General features: G+C 39.1%; 1 protein-coding gene across 4 annotated transcripts in view; it reads left to right on the forward strand.

Moving 5' to 3' along the window:
- The first annotated feature begins 11342 nt into the window (after positions 1–11342).
- Positions 11343–22849, forward strand: part of PKNOX1 (PBX/knotted 1 homeobox 1) — a 30670-nt gene continuing 19163 nt past the window's right edge. Inside the window, exons 1-3 of one of the 4 annotated variants that reach the window (XM_026713618.2) lie at positions 11343–11492; positions 20742–20833; positions 22619–22718. In XM_026713618.2, coding sequence (XP_026569403.1) covers positions 22668–22718 — 51 coding nt within the window. In that variant the 5' untranslated portion in view covers positions 11343–11492; positions 20742–20833; positions 22619–22667. The remainder of the gene's footprint in view (positions 11493–20741; positions 20834–22618; positions 22719–22849) is intronic. The other 3 variants (XM_026713620.2, XM_026713619.2, XM_087937657.1) reach the window with 3 other exon arrangements.

Here is a 22849-nt window from a genome sequence, read left to right on the forward strand (position 1 = left end):
GGGCACTGCACACTAGAACAACTAGACATAAGGACAGTGTGATGACCCGTAGTCTCTCAAAATAACCCAAAACCCAAAACATACATTAAACTCCGGTAAGGCCTTCAACTTAAACTTCACTGTTGCATTAGGCACAGTTTAAAGTCACAAAAGTAAATAAGGAGGCAAACAGAAAACCAAAACAAACCTCATTGATGAGAGTTCTGAAGCAAGCCAAGATAACTAATCATAAACTCCAGGAAAATAACCGAGAAAAGACCATGGAAAGAATGCCAGCAAAGATAAACCTCTTTCAAGGTGAACACTAAACACTAAACACTAAATTGACTCCTGCAAATTCTAACTGCGCAGTTGCAAACTTATATACATAGCTCCCACCTGCAAGCCATGAGGAGGATCATAGTAATCTCCTCTTGAGTAGACCTTGCTTTTCCCTGATCCTCTCCTCCCTGCGTGATCGAGGATGGATAGGGGATGGGCCTGGATCCTCCTCTGACTGCTCAGCCAGCCTCTGCCCTTCCCCAGCCTCCTCCACCACTTCTGGAGCCACACTCCCACTCCCTGTTGGCTGTTCTTCCTCTTCCTCAGAGTCAATCTCCACCAGGGGCATGACATTATCCCCCCCTGCAGGGCCACCTCCTGGGACCAGGCAGACGAGGACATTGAGGAAACTGAGCGTGAAAGTCCTGGACCAAACGAGGAGCATGAACATCAGTGGCATCGACCCAGGTGAAGTCCTCTGGTCCATAACCTTTCCATGCCACCAAATACTGAAATCGGCCCTGCAACTGGCATGAATCTCAGATGCGATCCACTTCGTACTCCTCCTCTCCCAGAGGGGCTACTGGGGCCGGCAGTGATGGAGTCGGTCTATGTGGACTGTCAGCCGAGGCAGGGACTAATGGGGAACAATGAAAAACAGGATGGATACGCATGTTCCATGGCAGGGAGAGACAATAAGCCACAGGATTGATCACCGCCTCGACCTGAAAAGGTCCCAAGTAATGGTGATCGAGCTTTTTCGATAGTCGCGTCATTGGTAAATATCGAGTAGAGAGCCAAACCCGATCGCCGACCACTAAAGGTGAAACATCACGACGATGTTGGTCTGCAAACCATTTATAGTCTTCCTTGGCTCTCTCTAGTTGATCGTGGACCATGTGGTGCACGGCTTTTAACTCCTGAAAAAATGTATCCACTGCCGGAACTGGGGAATCAGACGGGGCTAAAGGGAAAAGTCGTGGATGAAACCCATAGTTAGCAAAGAAAGGGGACACACGAGTGGATGCCTGTTGAGCATTGTTATAAGCGAATTCTGCCACCGGCAGCACTTCCACCCAATTGTCTTGTTGAGTATTGCTGAAACAGCGGAGGTACTGCTCCAAAATAGCATTCACTCTCTCTGTCCCCCCATCAGTTACGGGGTGATGAGCAGATGACAGACATGCCTGAACCTGCAGTTTCGTGAGTAGGGTCTGCCAGAAGCGTGCTGTAAATTGTACCCCCTGATCTGATACCATGCGGTCTGGTAACCCATGCAACCGGAAAACATGGGAGATAAACAATTGAGCCATTATCTTGGCTGATGGAAGAACTGCACACAGAATAAAGTGGGCCATTTTAGTCAACATATCCACCATCAACAAAATGGTTGTGGCACCATTCGATGGTGGTAACTCAATGATGAAATCTAATGAAATGCCCCCCCGGTCGTTCTGGCTTGGGCAAGGGCTGCAAGAGACCAGGGGGCGCACCAGGAGCATACTTGGCTTGGCGACAGATCCCACAGGATGCCACATATCCCGATACGTCATGTTTAAGTCTCGGCCACCAAGATGTCCTAGAGATGAGGTGAAGTGTTTTGAACACCCCAAAGTGTCCTGCCGCCGGATTATCATGATATTGATGTAGGATAAGGCCACGAAGAGGACCTCCAGGCACATAAATGCAATCACGGAACTGCAACAGGTCCCCAATATAAGCCCAAGGAGTCTCTTGTCTCCCATTCTCATCCAATTCTCGACGTTGAGCTGCCACAAATGGGTCCTGCCGCTGCATCTCCTGAATCCTCACTCGAAGGTCCACAGGTTCCTTGGTGGCTGCAAACTGCTCCAACGGAATCACCATCCGGGGCAAGATTTTATCCTCCCTTCAGGTATACTGGGGCTTCCAAGATAGGGCATCGGCACGTTGATTCCCTCCACTTGGAACATAGGTCACCCAGAAATCAAATCAAACAAAGAATAAGGACCATCTCACCTGACGCTGGTTCAATGTCTGAGCTGTACGTAGGTGTTCCAAATTGCAATGATCCGCCTGAACCTCGATTTGGTGATGAGCCCCCTCCAGGTGGTGCCGTCATGTTTCAAAAGTGACCTTAACCACCAGTAGCTCCTTGTCGCAAATCGTATAGTTGCGCTCTGGAGCCTACAACTTCCGGGAATAATAAGCGCATGGGAACAAGGTGCCTGTGGGACTATAGGCCTGGAGGAGCACTGCACCAACAGCCACATTGGAAGCATCTGTTTCCACCACAAATGGCTGGCCTGGATCAGGGTGTTTGAGGATAGGCTGGGAAGCAAACGCGACTTTCAATGCCTCGAAAGCTGCCTGCTCCTCAGTGCCCCAATGGAACTTCTCCCCCTTCTTCAGCAGATTAGAAAGGGGAGCAGTCAAGGCAGCAAAGCAGGAAATAAATGTGTGGTAGTAGTTCGCAAACCCCAACAGTTGTTGCACATCCTTAACCCTCTGTGGAGGGTCCACCCTTTTTTCCAGGTCCATTTCCACCCCAGCAGGTGAAATACGATGTCCCAAGAAGTCAGTCGTGGTTTGTGCAAACTGACACTTCTCACGTTTAGCAAACAGGTTGTTATCACACAAATGTTGCAATACCAGCTGCACATGCTGCCAATGTTCCTGCAGGGAGTCTGAGTAAATCAAAATGTCATCTAAATAAATGACCATGAATTGATCCAAGAAATCATGGAAAACATTGTGCATGAAATGCATGAACACAGCTGGGGCATTGGTTAATCCAAAAGGCATCACAGCATACTCAAAATGCCCGTTACCTCTTCCGGAAAATTGTTTTCCACTCGTCCCCTGCACGAATGCGAACCAGACTGTAGGCCCTACACAAGTCCAACTTCGTAAAGATCTTAGTTTGACGAAGCTGCCCAATCAGTTCAGGGATGAGGGGAAACGGGTACCGATTCCTCACTGTGATTGCATTCAACTTGCGGTAATCACAACACAAATGTAGCTCCCCCGATTTCTTTTTTACAAAAAGCACCGGTGCAGCCAATGGGGAGATAGAAGGCTGGATAAACCCTTTCTGGAGGTTCTTGTCAATAAAATCCTGCAATGAGGACAACTCCGGTTCTGACAGGGAATATATCTGACCCACTGGCAATTTTGCATCAGGCAACAAGTCGATTGGACAGTCATACGCCCGATACAGAGGCAACTGATCCACCTCCTTCTCCCCAAACACATCAGCAAAGTCCAACTCCGCAGGTAGATCCAGGTCCACGAGCGTAGCCACACTCCCTGCACAGGAGCGCAAGCAATGGTTGGCACACAGCTCCAGACGACCAGACAATCTGTGGATCGTGGGCTTGTAACCACTCCAAACCCAGCACCACTGGAAAATGAGGCAAAATGAGGCACTGCGGCAATGTAAAAACAGTTTCCTCCACATGCTGCCCAATACGCATGTAAAGGGGTTTGGTTGCAGCAAACACAGGTCCCAAATGAAGGGGCCGACCATCAATCGTATCCACCATTACTGGTGGGGATACCTGTTGCTGAGGAATGAACCACTGCTTGACAAATGAGCATCCATGAACTTGGCTGTGGCCCCTGAGTTGACCAAAGCTGGTATCTCCACCACTCCCACACCAGGCACGAACACACTTGCTGGCAGCACAAGATGCTTCATCAATAGCGACTGTGGTGATGTCGAAGATGTCAAAGGTGGCGAGGGTGGCAAGGTTGGTGAAGATGGCGGGCCTATGGACTTTACACCTTTACACCCCGACCTGCAGATGCTCATTTCCTGCCACCGCAGGTATCACTGCTGTGGATGTGTTAACAGGACACTTGGCTGCAAAATGGCCTCGATTGCCACAATAGACCATCACCACAACGTCTATTCTTTTCTACTTGAGTCAGGCGAGGGCGGCCAGCCCCCAAATGCATGGGTTCCTCCAAAGGCACTTCCACCAAGGGTGCCATCTTGCTGGAAACAGATACAGTCTCTGTCCGTCATCTCACCCATCACTGCTGAAGTCTAGCATCGATACAAAGACACAAATGCATGAGCTCTTGAAGGGTGCGAGGGCATTCAGTGCGTGCCAACTCATCCAGGAGCTCCGACGACAAACCCTCCTGGAACTGGTCTAATAGTACTGCCTCATTCCATTGTACATCCTGAGCAACCACCCAAAAACTAGCAATATAATCCATGAATGAGGCACGCCCCTGCTTCAACTCTCTCAAATGTCTGTTTGCTGTTTGGCTTCGAACAGGGTCCTCAAACATGGCCTGAAACTGATGGCAAAACTCGGCATAACTGTTCAACACCTGGTTGGGCTGGGTCAGCAGAGGCATCGCCCAACGTGCTGCAGAGCCTGACAACAAACTAATCAAAAACCCCACCTTATCCCGGTCAGTGGGAAAGTCCTCAGGCCGAAGGCTCATGTAAAGCTGGCACTGCCCCAAAAATACTAGAAATTGGGCCAACCATCAAATTTATCTGGCACTGCCACTGGGCATTTTCAGCATGGCTGGGCAGCTTGCATTTGTGCCACCTGTGCAGTCAAAAGAGCCACTTGCTGGGTTAACTGGGCAATCTCTGCTCTGAGCTGATCCATGGTCACCCCACAAAAAACAAAAATAAGTTGAAGGGGTGGCAGGAGTCAAAATGTGATGACCCGTAGTCTCTCAAAATAACGCAAAACCCAAAACATACATGAAAGTCCTGTAGAGAAGAACGCCAGCAAAGGTAAACCTCTTTCAAGGTGAACACTAAATTGACTCCTGCAAATTCTAACTGCGCAGTTGCAAACTTATATACATAGCTCCCATCTGCAAGCTACAAGGAGGATCATGGTAATCTCCTCTTGAGTAGACTTTCCCTGATCCTTTCCTCCCTGCGTGACCTAGGATGGATAGGGGATGGGCCTGGATCCCCCTCTGACTGCTCAGCCAGCCTTTGCCCTTTCCCAGCCTCCTCCACCACCTCTGGAGCCACACTCCCACTCCCTGTTGGCTGTTCCTCCTCTTCCTCAGAGTCAGTCTCCACCAGGGGCATGGCAGACAGTTTTTCCCAGAATGCCATCACTCTGATAAACAGAGTGATGGCATTCGAGGTAACTCCCACAACACTGTCAAATTACTTAGTAAGACTGTATTACTCTTATTCTTCTCATCCTTCCTATTATCTATCTCTTCCTACTTAAGACTATAACCGTGTTGCTTGTATCTTTACAACTTATATTGTTTTATTTGTTTTCATAGAATGTTTTGATTGCATATTAGTAACCTATGTATGATTTGATTGCCTATAGTAACCTATAAGCAACCAATCACTGGTTGTATTTTATGATTCTTGATGAATGTATTTTATTTTTTCTTACATACACTGAGAGCATATGCACCAAAGACAAATTCTTTGTGTGTCCAATCACACTTGGCCAATAAAGAATTCTGTTCTGTACTGTTCTGCTCTGCTCTGCTCTGCTCTTATTCTATTCCAAAAACAACCCTTTCTTTGGCGCTCAAGATCAATGTCTCCATTCAATATGTCACAAAAATTATTATCACATTCACACCATTTAAAAATTGTTCTGTATGTATGAAATGTCAATCTTTCCTAAAATCAGAGTACATTATACCAGTTATATGAAGTCTTTTTAAAGTATGCATTTACTTGACTAAAAATGCAATATATTCAGCCCATGTCTAACAATGGATCTAGAATAGCAATGGCAATGCAACATAAGATTTCTATACAATTTAATATATATTTGTTCAAACACTGATACTTTGTATTATATATTTTGCAAGTATTTTCCCTAATATAATATACTTTTATTATGGTAATCAATATATTCATTTATATGCAGACTTCTCTCTAATTAATTAATTAATTAATTGATGAACTTTCATTGAAAAACTCTTGATTTTCTAGTGATTAAAAAAATGTGACATATGTAAATTTCCATACAAATACAAACTAAACAAATATATCCTGCATCCATAGCTAAAAATTATTTAAAAAGTAGTGAACTTTCTTCCCAAAACGTCAGGCAAGCTTCTCTAAATATAATGCAGTAAACAAAGAACACCATTCATCTGGAAGCCCCCAGCCTTGGAAAAGATCAAAAGCAAGAAAGAACATTCACATAGAATGGGAGAAAGTGCCTTTGTAAGTCTGCAAACGGACTGCCAAATTACCCTTAATTTGGACAATTTAGGAGTTACATTAAGTGTTTGCGTAACTTACCAGGGAAACTGCAGAGAGCACTTTTTCTGGGTTATTATAGCCTTCTACAATAGCTAACTGTTCTTTTATCTTAAAAATTTTTTGGATATGCTGCAAAAAGAAATAGAACAGCCTTTGTAAGTGAAAGAAGATTAACTCTAGTGTGGTTCATTTTAATAAAGCATTTTTTCAGATAAGTCATTTTGGTATGCTTGAAAAGCAAAAAACTACATATCAACATTATAAAAGAAATTAGCTGATACTGTGAAGAGGAATCAGGGTTCTTTTATCTAAATAAAGTGGGTTTTTATATATAAATATCTGCCACAATAAAGGAAGAGAATGGTATGGCAAGAGAACTTGCATTTCATTCTTACTTTTGGATTACAGTCTAGTTTAATTTTAATAAATCTAGATTATGGTATGGCAAGAGAACTTGCATTTCATTCTTACTTTTGGATTACAGTCTAGTTTAATTTTAATAAATCTAGATTATGGTATTTTATAGCTCATTGACTGAATTGAGGTAAGGAGATTGATATTTTGGCTGATGATGCTACCGCAAGATAAATGTGAGGTTTTTAGCCATGTGAATTAAAATTGATAGAGTTTATACAACAAAGCTATAACTGAAATAAAATAGTTTATCTCATCTTCATCATGCATATTATGATCTAAATGACATTAGTAAACAATGGTTTCCTATGCATGCTTATTACATTAGTAGTAACAGGAAATAAAAATATGTCTATTGGGTTTATAATTTTCATTAATTTTTTAATCCTGGATATAGGATTAGGAATAGTTATGGAAATGCCAACTTGTTATTATTATATTTATCTCACCTTCCCATTTCAAAAATTCTCACAATTTTATAATAATGTCATTTAGAATTAGTATTTAATTCTGATCGTGTAAAATCATGCCAATGTAATGAAAATCTGAAAATGTCCTTGCATTTACTACAGATTATCTCTTCATCTCAATTTTATTATCAGGATTTACTAAAACTGTTATTGCAGTATTAGTAGCATAATACATATGAAGGTCAAGGGCACTTGGAGGCAATCACAGCAACTGCCTCTGATCTTCTGAGAAATGTGTCAAAAGGCCAAGCATTTTCTAATATCAATGCCAGCCCGTTTTCATTTTGGACAGATACTTGGTAAAAGGGAATTAAGCCAATAATGAAATACATTGACTGTACTTTTATTTTATGCCCTTATTTTGCGTTTTGCCTAAGCAAGCATGTATATATTCTGCTATTTTGGAACAGGAAGAAACACTTAGAATTAATATTCCAATCAACTACAGAACTTCTTATTAAAAAGAGATCTTAATTCTGTTCATTAATTTGAACTATCATGACATCCCTTTCTCAATGAAAAGAACCTTCCAGTAAGGCCAGGTACTTGCTTTGGTCCCAAATATAGCCAAACAATGGTTTATCTTACTTAAAAGTTATATGATTGTAGTGTATATAGTCATTAAAATTTCAATCTTATGCATACTCTTCTGAGAGGTTATGTCAATGATATTACTGTATCAAATAATGTTTTCATGGTGAAAATCTTTCTATGTGGCCAAGAGACAAAAATTACTTGATTGCATTATTTTGTTTAAAGTATTGTAATTTACATTTTCTTTTTACTGTAATTTGATTATCTGTGACTATACATTATGCTTGATTTCCTAGAAGCAGTTGCTTGGTCCATTCAAAGTCAAGAAATGAAATTCAGATATACTACAAAAAGGGAAAAAATTCAAAATGGAAGCATTTTTGACTAGTGGAATTTATATTTCCCAAAATGGGGAAATTGTATGTATTGTTTCCAGCAACCTTTATGTGAGCCTTTATTGCAACCACACTTTAATTTCTTAAACTTTAATTTACATGGTGGAAGGCTCACAATCAGTCCACCCAATAAGTTAAGCTCATACTGGTATTGCTCCATTATCAGCATTTTTTCCCTATCCTTTTTAACAAATGTGCCTTTTGAACTCCTGAAATTCAGCAGCCTGAACCTTTCGCAATTTCAGTTGGTCCTACAAGAATGTAACCTGTAAAGGTCTGAACCTGTATTTTTATTACCATAATTGTAACTATTTATGATTTACAATATATACGAACATAGTAAAATGGAGCCTTGCTGAAAAAATTCATACAGTATAACAAGGTACTCTCAAAGTTGCTTACTCCATACTTTCAGTGTTTGATTTCTTTAAGCCTATTATTGTGATGGTGGTTAATTTGTTCATATGCCCTATTTATTTAAAAAGTCTCAAGATGAGCAACAGTTTATTTATTCCAAGGAAAGAATTGCCCCATAAACAGAACATTGAGCACTGCAGGAATTAATAATGTCTAACATTCAGTTATTGAATATTCTCTTATTTCAGATTGTTAGAATTGATACACTTTTGTGACAAACATAAGAAATGTTGGGATATTTTGAACATGAACTAATTTATTGTAATTGAGTTTTGCCCACCTATAGGACATATGCATGAAGTGGCAAGGAGTCAAATTCAATTTGAAAGATTGCTTTTTTTCATAGGCAACAGAAAACAACACGATTTATGCTTCATTCACACTGATTTCTGTATGGTAAAAAACTAAAACAGGTAGGAAAGAATGTATATCAGTACAGGTAATCCTCAAGTTATGATAATAATTTGGACCGGGACTTGTAAGTGATGCAGTCATAAAGTGTGACATTATATGATCACATCACTTAGCAATGCAATCCTGGCAGTCCCAGTTGCCATTCAACTCTCAGGATTGGGTGGGTTGTTAAGCAGGAAGAGGCAGGGATCCCAGGCAAGGAGCACAGGATGACATGCAGAGGTGGGAGGAGTGTCCATGAGCAATCGCTACGCAGGTAGATCAGGGTTACTCCAGGTGAATGTTACAGAGGGCAGGTGGGACAGTAGGACTCACAGGCTGGTAGGGGATGCTGATGCTGTCTGTAGGTGATCTCCTACTCTGTAGTGGAGTTCCTTGGGAGGAAAAGCAGGAGCAGCTTACAGGAACCACTTGTGGCCTTATTTGCCAGCTTCCACCAAGCAAAATCAATGGGGAAGCCAGCAGGAAAGATTGCAAATTGTGATCCTGTGATTATGGAATTTTAACAGATAAACAGAGTTGGGGCCTTGTATGTCATCTAACCCAAGCAGGAGACCCTACACCATTTCTAACAGATAGCAGTTCGGTCTCTTCTTGAAAGCTTCCAGTGATGGCGCTCCCACAACTTCCGAGGGCAAGCTGTTCCATTGGTTGATTGCTCTCACTGTCAGAAAATTCCTCCTTATTTCCATGTTGAATCTCTCCTTGATCAGTTTCCATCCATTATTATTTGTCTGGCTTTCAAGTGCTTTGGAGAATAGCTTGATCCCCTCCTCTCTGTGGCAGCCCCTCAAATATTGGAACACTGCTATGTCTCCCCTGGGCAATATGGTGCAATAGTCATGCAATTCGGATGCCAAGCACCCAAACTGCAACCATTTGGCTGTGAACATACTGCAAATCTGGAACTTTGAGGACTAGTCGTAAATACCATTCATTCAGCATCATAACTGAATTATTGCTGAATGAACGGTCATAATCCACAAACTACCTGTTTCTGTTATGAAAGTGATTATTTTTATTCTCCTTTTCTCATGGTAAAAGTGAGAGTGGTAAAAAAGAACTGATCCCACAAAATTCTCACCTTTGTATTATTATGTACATTAAAATATGTAAATGAAATTATATCATACTATTGAATATTAAGCAGTTTTTAACACTTTAAAGGGAGAAAACCATACAATCACCATACAGTACTATCTTAAGAAAGGAATATAATCTTGTGTGTGTGTGTGTGTGTGTATTCCATATAAGTATTAGTTAACTGTCAAAAATAGTTGTCAAATAATACTTGACAAGTGGGCAATATCAGACACTGTATTCGTGTTGAATTTAATCTTAAACATGTGTAACATTTCTAAAATACGAAACTAGTGCATATTTGCATTTACCCTCTTATTGTTTTTGTAGCTAACAAATTAAGCTTTGAAAGTATTGCAAAAGTGTTATAATTTTGCCATTATTAACAGAATGTTTAGAAATATTCATATAGACCTACAGTATAACTGGGTGCACAAGAAGTTCATTTAGAATGAGCTGCAATCTTTTGGAACCATTATTCTTCAAACTTTGCAAACTAATGGGGTTCTTAAAATACGGTGATGTATTAGGGAAACCAAACCAGTCTCTTCAGTTTATAGTTTTCTGTTATACCAAGCCAAGCAAGTCAGTCGCAAATGCAATCAAACGGCGAATGCCCCGAACAAAAATCTATGTATTTTAAAACGCACGCCTTGCACATTGAGACAACTTCAGTATTAGGGGGAGGGGGAAAGGAAAAATAACACTATTCAGAAGAACAGAGATCTGGGGCACAAATAAAACGAACCAAAGCCATCTGGAACAGCTCCGTTCGCACCCTGCGGATTGTATTACATCCTAACTAGAGCCTCAGGATCACCCCGGCCATCTCATATGGGGAGGGAGGGAGGGGGGGAAACACGATGTGACGTCACAAGCGCCTTCGGCTCGGATCGATGGCTCCAAGGAACGGAGCGTTTCATGGGCATCAAACCCGCAAGCGGCGATAGTAGACAACTTCTTCCACCCCTCAAGCTGAGAGGGGTGGGTGGCACCCTCCCCCGACCTAATGAGTATTCATTAAGGCAATTCAGCCTCGCGCCCAGGCCCGAGGGGGCGGTACTTCTCTTGCCGCCCCGCCCCTTCACTATGGCGCTCCGCGGAGTGGGCGTATCTAAAAATACGACGTGCCCCGCTCCCTTGCTGAATATTGATGAGGCGTCTTTCGAAGCGTGTTGTCGTCTCGCCTGGCGCGCCCTGCAATTGGTCGAGGCCATGTATGCGTGGTGACGCGCGTCGCGGCGGTGCGGGTCCCGATTGCTGCAGCCGCTTGTCAGTGTGACGAAGATTGGCACCCAGGTAAGCGCTGTCACTCAAACCTGCTCTTAGCCAGCCAGCCATCCATCCATCACGGCGCGCCCGCCGCCAGTATCGGCCGGCTTGGCTGAGTTGCGCTAACAGATCCGGGATGTGGGGGGAGGTGAACCCGCAACATGGAAAAGCGGGATATGGGCAAAGACACCGTAACTTACTCGGGAGGGGGGTTAGGGGCGTCGGCGGTCTGGAACGAGGAAGGAAAGGGAGGGGGAGTGAGGAAGTTTCTGGAACAGCCGCCGACTGGCCGTTGCTTTTGTAGGAAGAGGAGGAGGAGGCGGCGGCGGCGCCGGCGCGCGCACACACACGCACGCACACACCGAGGCGGGGGAGGTGTCGCGCGCCTCGAGGTGGGAGGGAGAGAGAAAAGGGCAGCAGCTGTTCGTGGTGCGACGGGTGGGCGTGTGGGGGAAACCGCGAGGGCGGCATTTAAAGGGGCCGTTTCGGGAGCATTCCTGTAGACGTGGAGAAATAGAAGAGGAACTGAACAATCAGCGGGGTTTCCCCTGCGTTTTTCCTCGCTCGCTTCTTTTTCTAACTCGCTCGGACGCCTCAAAAAAGCCCTCCCGTCCCTTTTTCCCGCTCCCCCACCCCCCCAACCTCCGGTTTTTCCACAGGTTCGCAGCTACTTTTCCGGAGCTTGAAATAACCCTCCTTTTGCACGTGAATGGACGTGGGGGGGATTCCTAGTAAAGAATTGGGAAATCCGAGGGGATTGTTGTTATGTAATCTGGTTGTCAATAATAAACGTGGAGGGTAGCTTTGTTTCTGAGCCGTTTTGGGGTGTTTGCTTGGCGACCCATGCACAATTCGGGAATATATATAAAAAAATTGCATACTCTCCACCCCACTTCTCAAAGGGGAGAAGAGAATCTTAAATACATTTTCAAACCAGTAGAGAGTCTCCCACGAATTTGTATCCCCTGGCTAAATTGAAAATGGCACTGAGTGACGTTAATGCTGGAGCTTGGCAGAACTGGAAATACGAATTATTCTTTGATTTCAAGTACTAAGTGTTGAGTATGTGAGCTGATATGTGTACTTCTTGCCCTGTTTGATGTTGATAAACATTTTGTGATAACCACTAACCGTGTTTATTGTGATAGTTGAAGATTGCAACGTGAAAAAGAATGCTAGTTTTCCAGTTCATTAGTTACATTAAGCATTTAAATGAGTGAGCAAACTGTACCTTTCAAAGTTATACTAAGAAAACCTCCCAGTTATGCACATTTGAATTTTTAGATTCCTTTATTTTGATTTTGTGTACCGAGAGCAGCAATAATATAAACGATGCTACAGAATTAGTTTAAGCACAGATTTTGAAGGATTCATGGTAGTATAAATGCTATAGAATTTTAATAATCAAAGTGACATTTGCAGTTTATTGAATACATAACCATTGCACATGCATACAGTTTTTACACTAAAATATCAGATTTGTTTCAAACCACAAATTTTCTGCTTGGAAAAAATGGAACTTTAATATGCATAAATATAGGTGATGGGTGTGTGTTATCTAATTTTGTATACATTTTGTTCAGTTGAGAGAATAATGCATTGTGTTACATTCTTACTCAAGTAATTTTATTTAATTGTTAATCAGTAGCTCCTGAAATCTTGGTGAGAATTGGCTTCATCTTTTGATAGACAAATGGACGCCGGTGGCACCAAGAATATATATGAGCCTGAAGAAATCCTCCATTCTTGAAAATATTAAGCCATAGGATTTTTAGTCTAATGCTAATGCTAGAATAAAGTCTTGAAACCAAGATGCTTAGGATGCTGAATAGGGCCAAGAAATGTTTCAGATTTCATCTTCAGTAGCTGCTGTGAATGTGTGGAAATAAAATGTAGCATCAATTTGCAACATTTTAAAACAGCTGTATCTTTCTGGAATTGATGCAAAAACAGTTGCAGGCATATTACATTTTATGCATTTTTGGGGGGAAAAACACCTTGGGGAATTGAATTCAAAGTGTTGCATAAAACTAAATGTTCTGGTAAATACTACAGATGAACAATAAGGAAGGATTCCTGAGTACTCATGTACTAAGAAATGAGACTTATAGGAGTGGGTAATTTTACTAAACTACAAGTTACCATTATATTTTTGTGTTGGCTAGAAATGGTTTTTTTTCATCATAATTACAATAATAAAATGCCTACACAGAATAGTAAACTTTGCCTGCACATTGGAATTTATTTTTTATTTCACTGAGGAAAACAAAATATTGAATATCTAACAAATTATAAATTGACAGTTCTAAATAATAGGATAATAGTAATCAATTGAATTCCCATTAATTTTCTGATAATTGATTTTGAAAGGCAGGGTACCAATCTAATAATAAATAAACAATTCAGAAGTAATGAATTTCTTTGGTTGTGAACTGTCTAGTTGTTGAGAGACATAAAAGTTCAATATATTATAAATTTATTATAAATATTATAAATATTGTTATTCCTTCTATTTTTATGTTTGTTTTTCTTACTGCTTTTAGCTTGGACCCTCACTATATTAGGAATGGTCATTTTCATATTGTAAATCAATTGATCATTTTAAAATACACTTTTATTTTCTAGTTACTGTATCATTTCCATAGTTTGCTATTTGTGCTAACTATAACTAAGTCACAATTTTTAAAGTATTTTAGGGGTACATTAAAGACTTGGTTATAATTACAAGGCAGTGGGGCTAGAAATGAAGATACAAGGAAATGGTACATTGGTATCCTTTTGCAACACTATTATTGTAACTTGCTACTTGTTTTAAATGTTGAATTGGCCTTACATTTGGTATTTGAGCAGTATGCTGATGATCACATCCAAAGAGCAATTTTTCACTTAACATTTAATTTAAATAAAACTCTTGGCAGAAATAGTTACATTCCAACTGTAATTTTCCTACCCTCTTAAGAATTACAACTTTGAGGTACTCTTTTGGGAATTATAATTGACATTACTTAATTGACCTGTGCACATTATTTGCCTATGATATTTAATGACATTACTTTCAACTTTACATTCAATGTTAATATTAAATATTTTAAAGCATACATTAAGTCACAGATTTGAGGTAAGTATCGAAGCTTCAGTTTCTTGAACTACTGGTTATTTGAATTGGAATTACACAAATAATTATGTTGGCTGGATGGTGCTTAAATAAGAATATCAATATTTTAGTTTAAACCATGGTTTCTTGAATCAGATTATGATTTGACATCAGTTTATAAATGCTGTATTCAGCACACATTCAGGAGCAAGACCTGCTGAAGGAGTAGTAATTTTAATTTATTGCCAAGTAAACTCCATTGTATAAGCTGCTTAAACAATACTATAATATGGTAGCATATAATCTATCACAAACATGATATTGTATAATGGCAGCATCAAAATAGAAAATAATAAAATTGCACATTTTTTTCTTGTAACAGTTTGTATTTCCACTAATAAAAGTATTTAGTTCCTTGAAGAAGGTAAAAGTACTGGTAGTCCTTGACTTGCAACTATAATTGAGCCCAAAATTTCTATTAATAAGTGAGGAAGTTGTTAAGGGAGTTGTGCCTCATTTTACAACCTTTTTGCCAAGCTATTAAGTGAATCACTACAGTTTTTAAGTGAATTATGTGTTTGTTAAATGAATCTGGCTTCCTCCATTGACACTGCTTGTCAGAAGCTGGCTGGGAAGGTTACAAATTGTGATCACATGATTCAGGACACTGCAGCTGTCATAAATACATACCAGTTGCCAAGTGTCCAGGTTTTTATCATGTGACCATGGGGGTGCTGAAGTGGTCATAAGTGTGAAAACTGATCTTAAGTCTTTTTAAAGTGTTGTTGTAACTTTGGTCACTACCTGTAACTTGTTTTGGCATTGTTTATAATTGGTAGACTCTTGTTCAAATAGAATAAGAATAATTCACTTACAAGACTATCAGTTACTCTCTCTGAAAGGAACATAATTGTGTGCTTTGTATTGCACCCATCCCACTGGCAAAGTCAAGATTGTTTAATTATGTGTTGAAAATCATTTTGCAAGACACTTTTCTGCTTTGCTTCATCTGCCAACCCAACAGAGGTTTATTCCGAGCACTTCAAAGCAGCTGCTGTGAGTTTTAGAGCAGCTGCAACTTCAAAAAGCAGATCCAGGTATGGCTACTTAAGTGGCTCTCTTGAGATCTTCTGAGCATGTGTATGCATGCACAAAATGTGCTTCCTTTGGGATAACCAATGAGGCAAAGTGCTTTGTGGAATGAGTAAATGAGTTTAATTTGGATCACAAATTCAACAAGGTCTTTTGGCATAAATTCTTAAATTATGCAAAACACTGCAAATTCTCTTAAGAATTCAAAAATGCTGCTTTTAAAAAAATATAATGTAATAGTATTTCTAAATAGGAATCTATAATTGTTTGCAATTCCATCTGGAATGTTGATATAAGGCCCAATTTTATTGGGTGTATTTCAAAGTGCTGATTATGACCTACTAATCCCTTCATGGCACAGGGCTTGGTTATTTGCAGGACCAATATTATCCATGTATCCATCCATTTTGCGGGGTGGAGAGGGTTGCATTGATATGGATATGAATACTGCTTCAAGAGTACAACTCCAGGTGTGTTTTTGTAGATGTGTTTATTTTCAAACAGCTGTTTACTGTCCAGAATACCAAGTGGGTAGTCATATAAATTGAATAAACAAAGCTTTGTTCTGCAGTAAAAGGCTGAATATTAATTCCCCCTAGATTTTAGAGTTATGAAAATATTAATTTAAATTTATGTTCCACATGAATGGGATTTAGTTTTTTATTCACACTTTTAATAATATATATATTTAAAGTTGTTACAGAACTAGTCCTCTCATTCTATAGGTCTGATATAAAACTGTAATATTTAAAATATAGCTTACAGTAATTTCATTTATATAGTACTACATATGACAGATAATGAATTTATGGTGATTGCTTCTTATAATAAAATTATTCAATGGACAATCTTTTTATACTTTAGTAATTGTGTAAGAAGGGATGCAGTGGCTCAGTGGTGAAGATGCTGAGCTTGTTGATCAGAAAGGTCGGCAAATCAGCGGTTCAAATCCCTAGTGCCGCGTAATGGAGTGAGGTCCCGTTACTTGTCCCAGCTTCTGCCAATCTAGCAGTTCGAAAGCATATAAAAATGCAAGTAGAAATATAGGGACCACTTTGGTGGGAAGGTAACAGCATTCCGTGCGCCTTTGGCCTTTAGTCATGCCGGCCACATGACCACAGAGATGTCTTTGGACAGCGGTGGCTCTTCGGCTTTGTAATGGAGATGAGCACCGCCCCCTAGAGCCAGAAATGACTAACACGTATGTACGAGGAAAACCTTTACCTTACAAACTGTGTAAGAGATAAGAGATATAACAAGAGTGAGATGGTCTAGTGCAGCGGTTGCCAACCAGTGGGCCATGGCCCACTGGTGGCTGTGAAAATTTTTGGTGGGCCACAGAGAAATCTCACCCCCAAAGCACCCCCGCCCCACAAAGCAATTAATCCAGGCTGCACAGAAACACAAGGCTGCACTGCCCACATGGCCCACAGGAACCCTCCCCACCCACTCATTCCTTACCTGGCAAACTTGCCCGCTAAATTGCTATTTTTTTTTCTGACCATCATCTGTTCTGCTGTGCCAGGAGATTTAGATTAGCGAGGAAGCAGGTAATGGTTGGATTTCTTGCTTTCTAGCTAGTCTTTAGAACTTTGGCTCTGCATTTAAGCACAGCCGAACCTCCCTTAGGACTGAAGGTTCTATTATTCAGTGCAGACTCATGACAAGCAAATTTGAGAAACTGAGCTAGCCGATGGCAGATAGATCACTGAATGCTTCTGTGAGCAACTCAATCTGCCTGCCTGCTTTGCATGATTTTGGGTAAAAATTGCTCTTTTTAAAAATAAAAAACTAAATATTTGCATACATGGTGTGTTGTGAGTTAATTTTGTGAGTTTGCTTGCTAGCAAATTTTATGCGAGAGACAGCCAGTGGCAGACAGATTTCTGAATGAATCTCTGATTCTGTGAGCAACTCAATCTGCCTGCCTGCTTTGCCTGATTTTGGATAAAAGTTGCTCTTTTTTAATAAAAAATTCAATATTTATATACATATTAATAATATTTACATACAAGCCATGCCCAGCCAGTCACAGGACCACCAAGCCACACCCACAAATAAGGATATGACCACAGAACCTAAGGTTAGTGGTCCCTGGGATTTAAAATCATGAGTTGGTGGTCCCTGAGGTCCAAAAGGTTGGCGACCCCTCGTCTAGTGGTTAAGACATGAGGTGAGAAAGCAAGTTCAAATGCTGCCTATCCATGAAAGCTAGTTGGGTGACATTGGGCCAGTCACTCACTCTCAACCCCAACCCACATCATGGAAAATAAGGAGGAAGGTGCATTGAATATGTTTATCACCTAGAGTTATTTGTAAAAATGATAAAGGCAGGACGCAAATAAGTACATAAATTGTATGTAGTGATTACTAACTTATATTTCTGTGTGAACACATAAGAATTTATTACATTTTATTAAAAAAAACATGCAGTATTATGAACTTTTAAATCGTATCAAAGCAATCAACTTTCTCCCAATAAAAACAGTAAAAACAATTCACAGCTGTTTTTTGAGTAGCCTTAAAACACAGTATGTTGAATTTTTTAAAGAAATTATTAAATAAGAACATTCAAAGAGAATTTATTATTGTGAATTTATTCAAGTAAACGCACAACTTAAATATATTAGTTATTATTGCAAAGACCTTGTTGCATTCAAAAGTATTTAATGCATTTCATTCTGTGGAATCATAGATCACGCTATACCATAATATGAGGATTTACTGCAGTAATTTGTGAATCCACTAATTGTGGCTTAGCATTGAAGAGAAACAGGTCCAATATTGTTCTATTCTGCCATTAGTGTTAAAAAAGTCTGGTTTGGTTCAACAGATGATCCCAGTTATTACAAGTTATAGTTTTTGAAAGAATAGTACAAAACATGTTTCTTCTTAGTTGGATTGTCTACACTATTTTTAAATGCTACTATTTGCTACACTAAATCTTGCACGCCAATTTACAGTAGTAAAGCATTAAAAAAATAGGTTGGACATCTAATATAATTAAGAAGGAACCTATTAGCCTTTTCTCATTGGAGGGTAAGATATTTGTGAAAATATAGTAATCCAGAAAAAAGTTTCAGAATGAAAACAACTACTCCCAAGAACCAGATTGTTTCTGTCCTGGAACAGGTATGACCAAATATGTGTATCACAATTGTTGTAAGAACATATCAGGTATGGAAAGAAGGTCATCACTGTTCATTGACTTTGCAACAGCATTTGAAAGTGCTTTTCAGTGGCACCAATTGCCAAAGATAAGCTTGCTAAAATAGCCTCCTGAAGGAGCTGTAAAAGGAATCACGAAATTCTGTTCATGATAAAATGCCTGTATGCACTGGAGTAGGTATTGTTACATCTTCCTTTCTGTTTAATAATCCATATACACATGCTGAAAGTCTTTGCCATCCGCTCTGATGGAGCAATGTTTGAAGTTGAACAATTTTAATACTTTGATTCTGTTGTCCAGAAGCAGACCCATCTACCACAGCCAATAGCAACAATCAAATCAGCTACACTGCCTCAGTCTATCAAGCATTGACACAGTTCTTCCGGCAAGAAAAAAAAGCAGCGGGAGCATTGTTACCAATATGCTTGTTTATTTATCATTAATACAGTATGTTTTGTTGCTGTATGGTGCAGAATGTTGGACCTTTTTTCAAAATGATTTGGAAAATCCACAGGTTTTCCAAATGTTCTGCCTGCAGCAAATAATAATATTTCAATCTGTGATAAAATAACAACTGAAACAATGAATGGTGCAGCAAGCAACGTATGGTAATGGATGAAATTTAAAACCACAAATAACAGTGGTTTGGAGCAGTTGTGGGATTCAAACATTTTTACTACCGATTCTGTGGGCGTGGCTTGATGGGCATGGCAGGAGAAGGATACTGTAAAATCGCCATTCCCTCCCCACTCCTGAGGGAAGGTTGCTACAAAATCTCCATGCCCTCCCCACCCCACTAACCTGCTTTCCAGCTCCGTTCTCCTGTGCAGGGCAACAGAAGAAGACCACCCAACCAACTGGGACTTGGGAGGTGGAGAATAGATGGGGGCAGGGGCAGTCAGATGGCATTTGCTGGTTCTCTGAACTACTCAAAATTTCTGCCACTGGTTCTCTAGAACTGGTCAGAACCTGCTGAATACCACTTCTGATTTGGAGAAATCTACAAAGTTTCATGCTCACTTTCACTGCTGTGGAAATCACCTCCTGTTGGTTGTAAAATATAGCAATCAATTCCAAAGAAGACAATGTAGCAAATCCTAGATTCAATCCAAAAGAAAAAAAAATGTCCCAATAAAGTTGGAAAAATATGTTACATGATATTAGTGGATCCATAGCACCTACACTAAGAGTCATTATCAAATGTCAGCTAAGGTTTTCAAGCTCAATTCAGTTTATAACAACACTTTCAAATACTTGTGTTGTTAAGATTTGTCATCGCAAAGTGAATTGAAAATTTAAAAATATAACTGGAACTAATTTTAAGTTTGAATATTCTTTTTTCTGGTGAACATAGTACTACTTAGAATTCAAATTATTAAATTATGACTGAATAATAAAAATTACATCCTTTAGTGAAAACAATTTAAATCTGCTATTCTTATTTCTCTGTTCATGCAAAGACATATAAATTATTTTCTCCAAAGAATATGATGGTATTGTCCTACACACTACATTTTTCTTAATTTAACGTTTGAAACTATCAAAAGTCATACGTATATTCTTCTACCATTCTTTTCATGTTTCTCTAAATATAAAAAATGTAACACTGCAAACTTCTTTTCCTAATATTGTTTTATTCTTCAGTTATAATCATCTAATTCTTTTGAAGTCTATAATTTCTATTGTAATATGTTTTCTTTTTCCATAAACATTTATTTTTATTTGACCAATATCTCCAACATGAATTTTGGGGGGAAATTATGTACTGGTTGGACTTTTCCTTCTTCCACTAAAGATGAAATTCTGTGGCTATATTTCCACAGATTATCTTACTAGAAATGTCAAATAGTTAAAAAGTAATTGTTGCTTCTATGATTACATCTAGTTCAACTAAATGAAAATTGTTCTGTTATTTACTTAGGCATACCTTCCTAGGAAATGAATACCAGAAGGATAGTATGACAATTGAAAAGCTGGACCCTATTTGCTAAGAAGAGAGAAAAGCATTGATTTGTAAGCACTGTTTATCTTACGACAAGAAAGAAACTAAAAAGCCAATACCTTGCTGATCAGTGTCATTATATAAAAATAATCCAATGAGGAAATTCCATTGTCCTGACTCTTGGAATTTTCTTTATTTTCACTGCAATATCTTGCAGATCTGTGTACCTAAAGATTGCAATAGCAAGGTTTTTCTATTAATGTCTCCAGAGAGAACCACTGAAAATACAGAAGTGCTGTGTGATAATCTGCTTATATTCTTGTATGCTGCTACATTATATGGTTGTATTTATCCCTTTCACCACTAGAACTTGTTTCTTTAAAAATACAACATCCTGATCCTCATGTTTGAATTATATTTCCATGCAAAATTTTAAAAAGTACAGGGCAGGTTTATTTAACACCTGATTTTAGCTGTTATCCTATTGTTTAGCGAATAAGACAATCATGTCAATAAAGAAAGAGAGAAGACACATCCTGAAAGGCTCAATGTCCAGCTTAGTGAGATATTTAGTTATCCAGTTGAGAAACAATAGTACTATAGTGATGAGTATTGACACAGACAATACCTTTCACTTGATGGGTATAGATGGAAAAGCTTCCTGATAATATATCTGTTTGGCAGTATTATACTTCTATAAAATGAAGTTCTTTGTTTTAAAAACTGATAAATAATGATCTGAATGTGAAACAGATTTTCCTGCCTTGGCATTGACCAGGTTTCACATTTCTGTGGTTTCTTCTGAGCTGATAATTTTCTTATTTTGTTTTGTTCCATTTTGTTTCCAACTTATATATCTCTTGAATGAACCCCTGAAGACCCCTTCAATGCTCCTTTACTTTGAGGACTTTGGTGGTTTTAAAAAATGTGTAAAGCAAAATGAAGAAAGCTATTTCACCATCATCATTATTGGATACCAATTCTTCTATAAGTTAATGGCTCTAAACCAATTAATATTACTATTATATTAATATTAATATTTTCATGTGGCTACTTCTGCATGTTTTCTTTAATTTTTGAAAAACTACATATTTTGCCTACTCTTATTACAGTATACATAGTAGCTTAAGGGATCACCAAAGACTGGTTGTTATCTAACTTGTGGTCTGACTCATCCATATAAACTGTACAAACTAAATTTACACAGATATAAACTGTGGTGATTAAAAAAAACACCCTTATCATAGCAAAAATAGCTACTTCTAGCTCGTATGTGGCCATTTTCAGAACCACATGGGAAAAATATACAGATGAGCTGGAAGGGTAAATCAAATTTGTGTAAATAAAGGATATGATGAATGTGAGAGAAAAGAAGATAGTTATAAATGGGTGGGTTCCTGTAAATGTGACAACAAATAAATGCAAATGTTTGTGGTTGTGTCTGAGAAACATCATGAAGTTAATTCTTGTGCCTTGATTTAGCCATTGAACAGTCTTCAGATAGAAAGAGTGTAAACTGTGTGCTAGCAGGGATTTAAAAATAACCAGTTTGCTTTGCCATCTGATCCCATGACTGGACCAGTACCCATATTCATTCAACAGAGAATAATCTGAAAGAACATTTTCCAAATTCCCAAAAGGTTGGTTTGCATTGTTTTCTTTCAGATATTTTTGTGGTACATTTCTATTTTATTTTGACGTGTGAAAACACATATACAAAACAAAAATTATGATTATCAGTATTTTATGACCAGCAGGCATATATATGAAAGAACACATTTTTCAACCGGACACAGATTTCAACAATTATATAATTTTCTTTTAAAATACTAATATTATTTATGGTTTCTTTGCAGCAAAAAATTGAACCAAGATATGATTTGACTTCAAAGCATCTCAGTAACCATGATGGCAACGCAGACATTAAGTATAGACAACTATCAAGATGGACAACAAGTAAGGCCTTTTAAAACAAAAGTTGATACGATATGAATTACCTATAGAATACACAAATCATGCTTCTGACTTGTACATTATCCATTTTTATTTTGCACAGTTTATGGATTCCAAATTGGATATTATCTCTT

Source organism: Pseudonaja textilis, chromosome 7 (assembly GCF_049901715.1).
Source record: "Pseudonaja textilis isolate UNSWEBS1 chromosome 7, rPseTex1.2, whole genome shotgun sequence".
Lineage (NCBI taxonomy): Eukaryota > Metazoa > Chordata > Lepidosauria > Squamata > Elapidae > Pseudonaja > Pseudonaja textilis.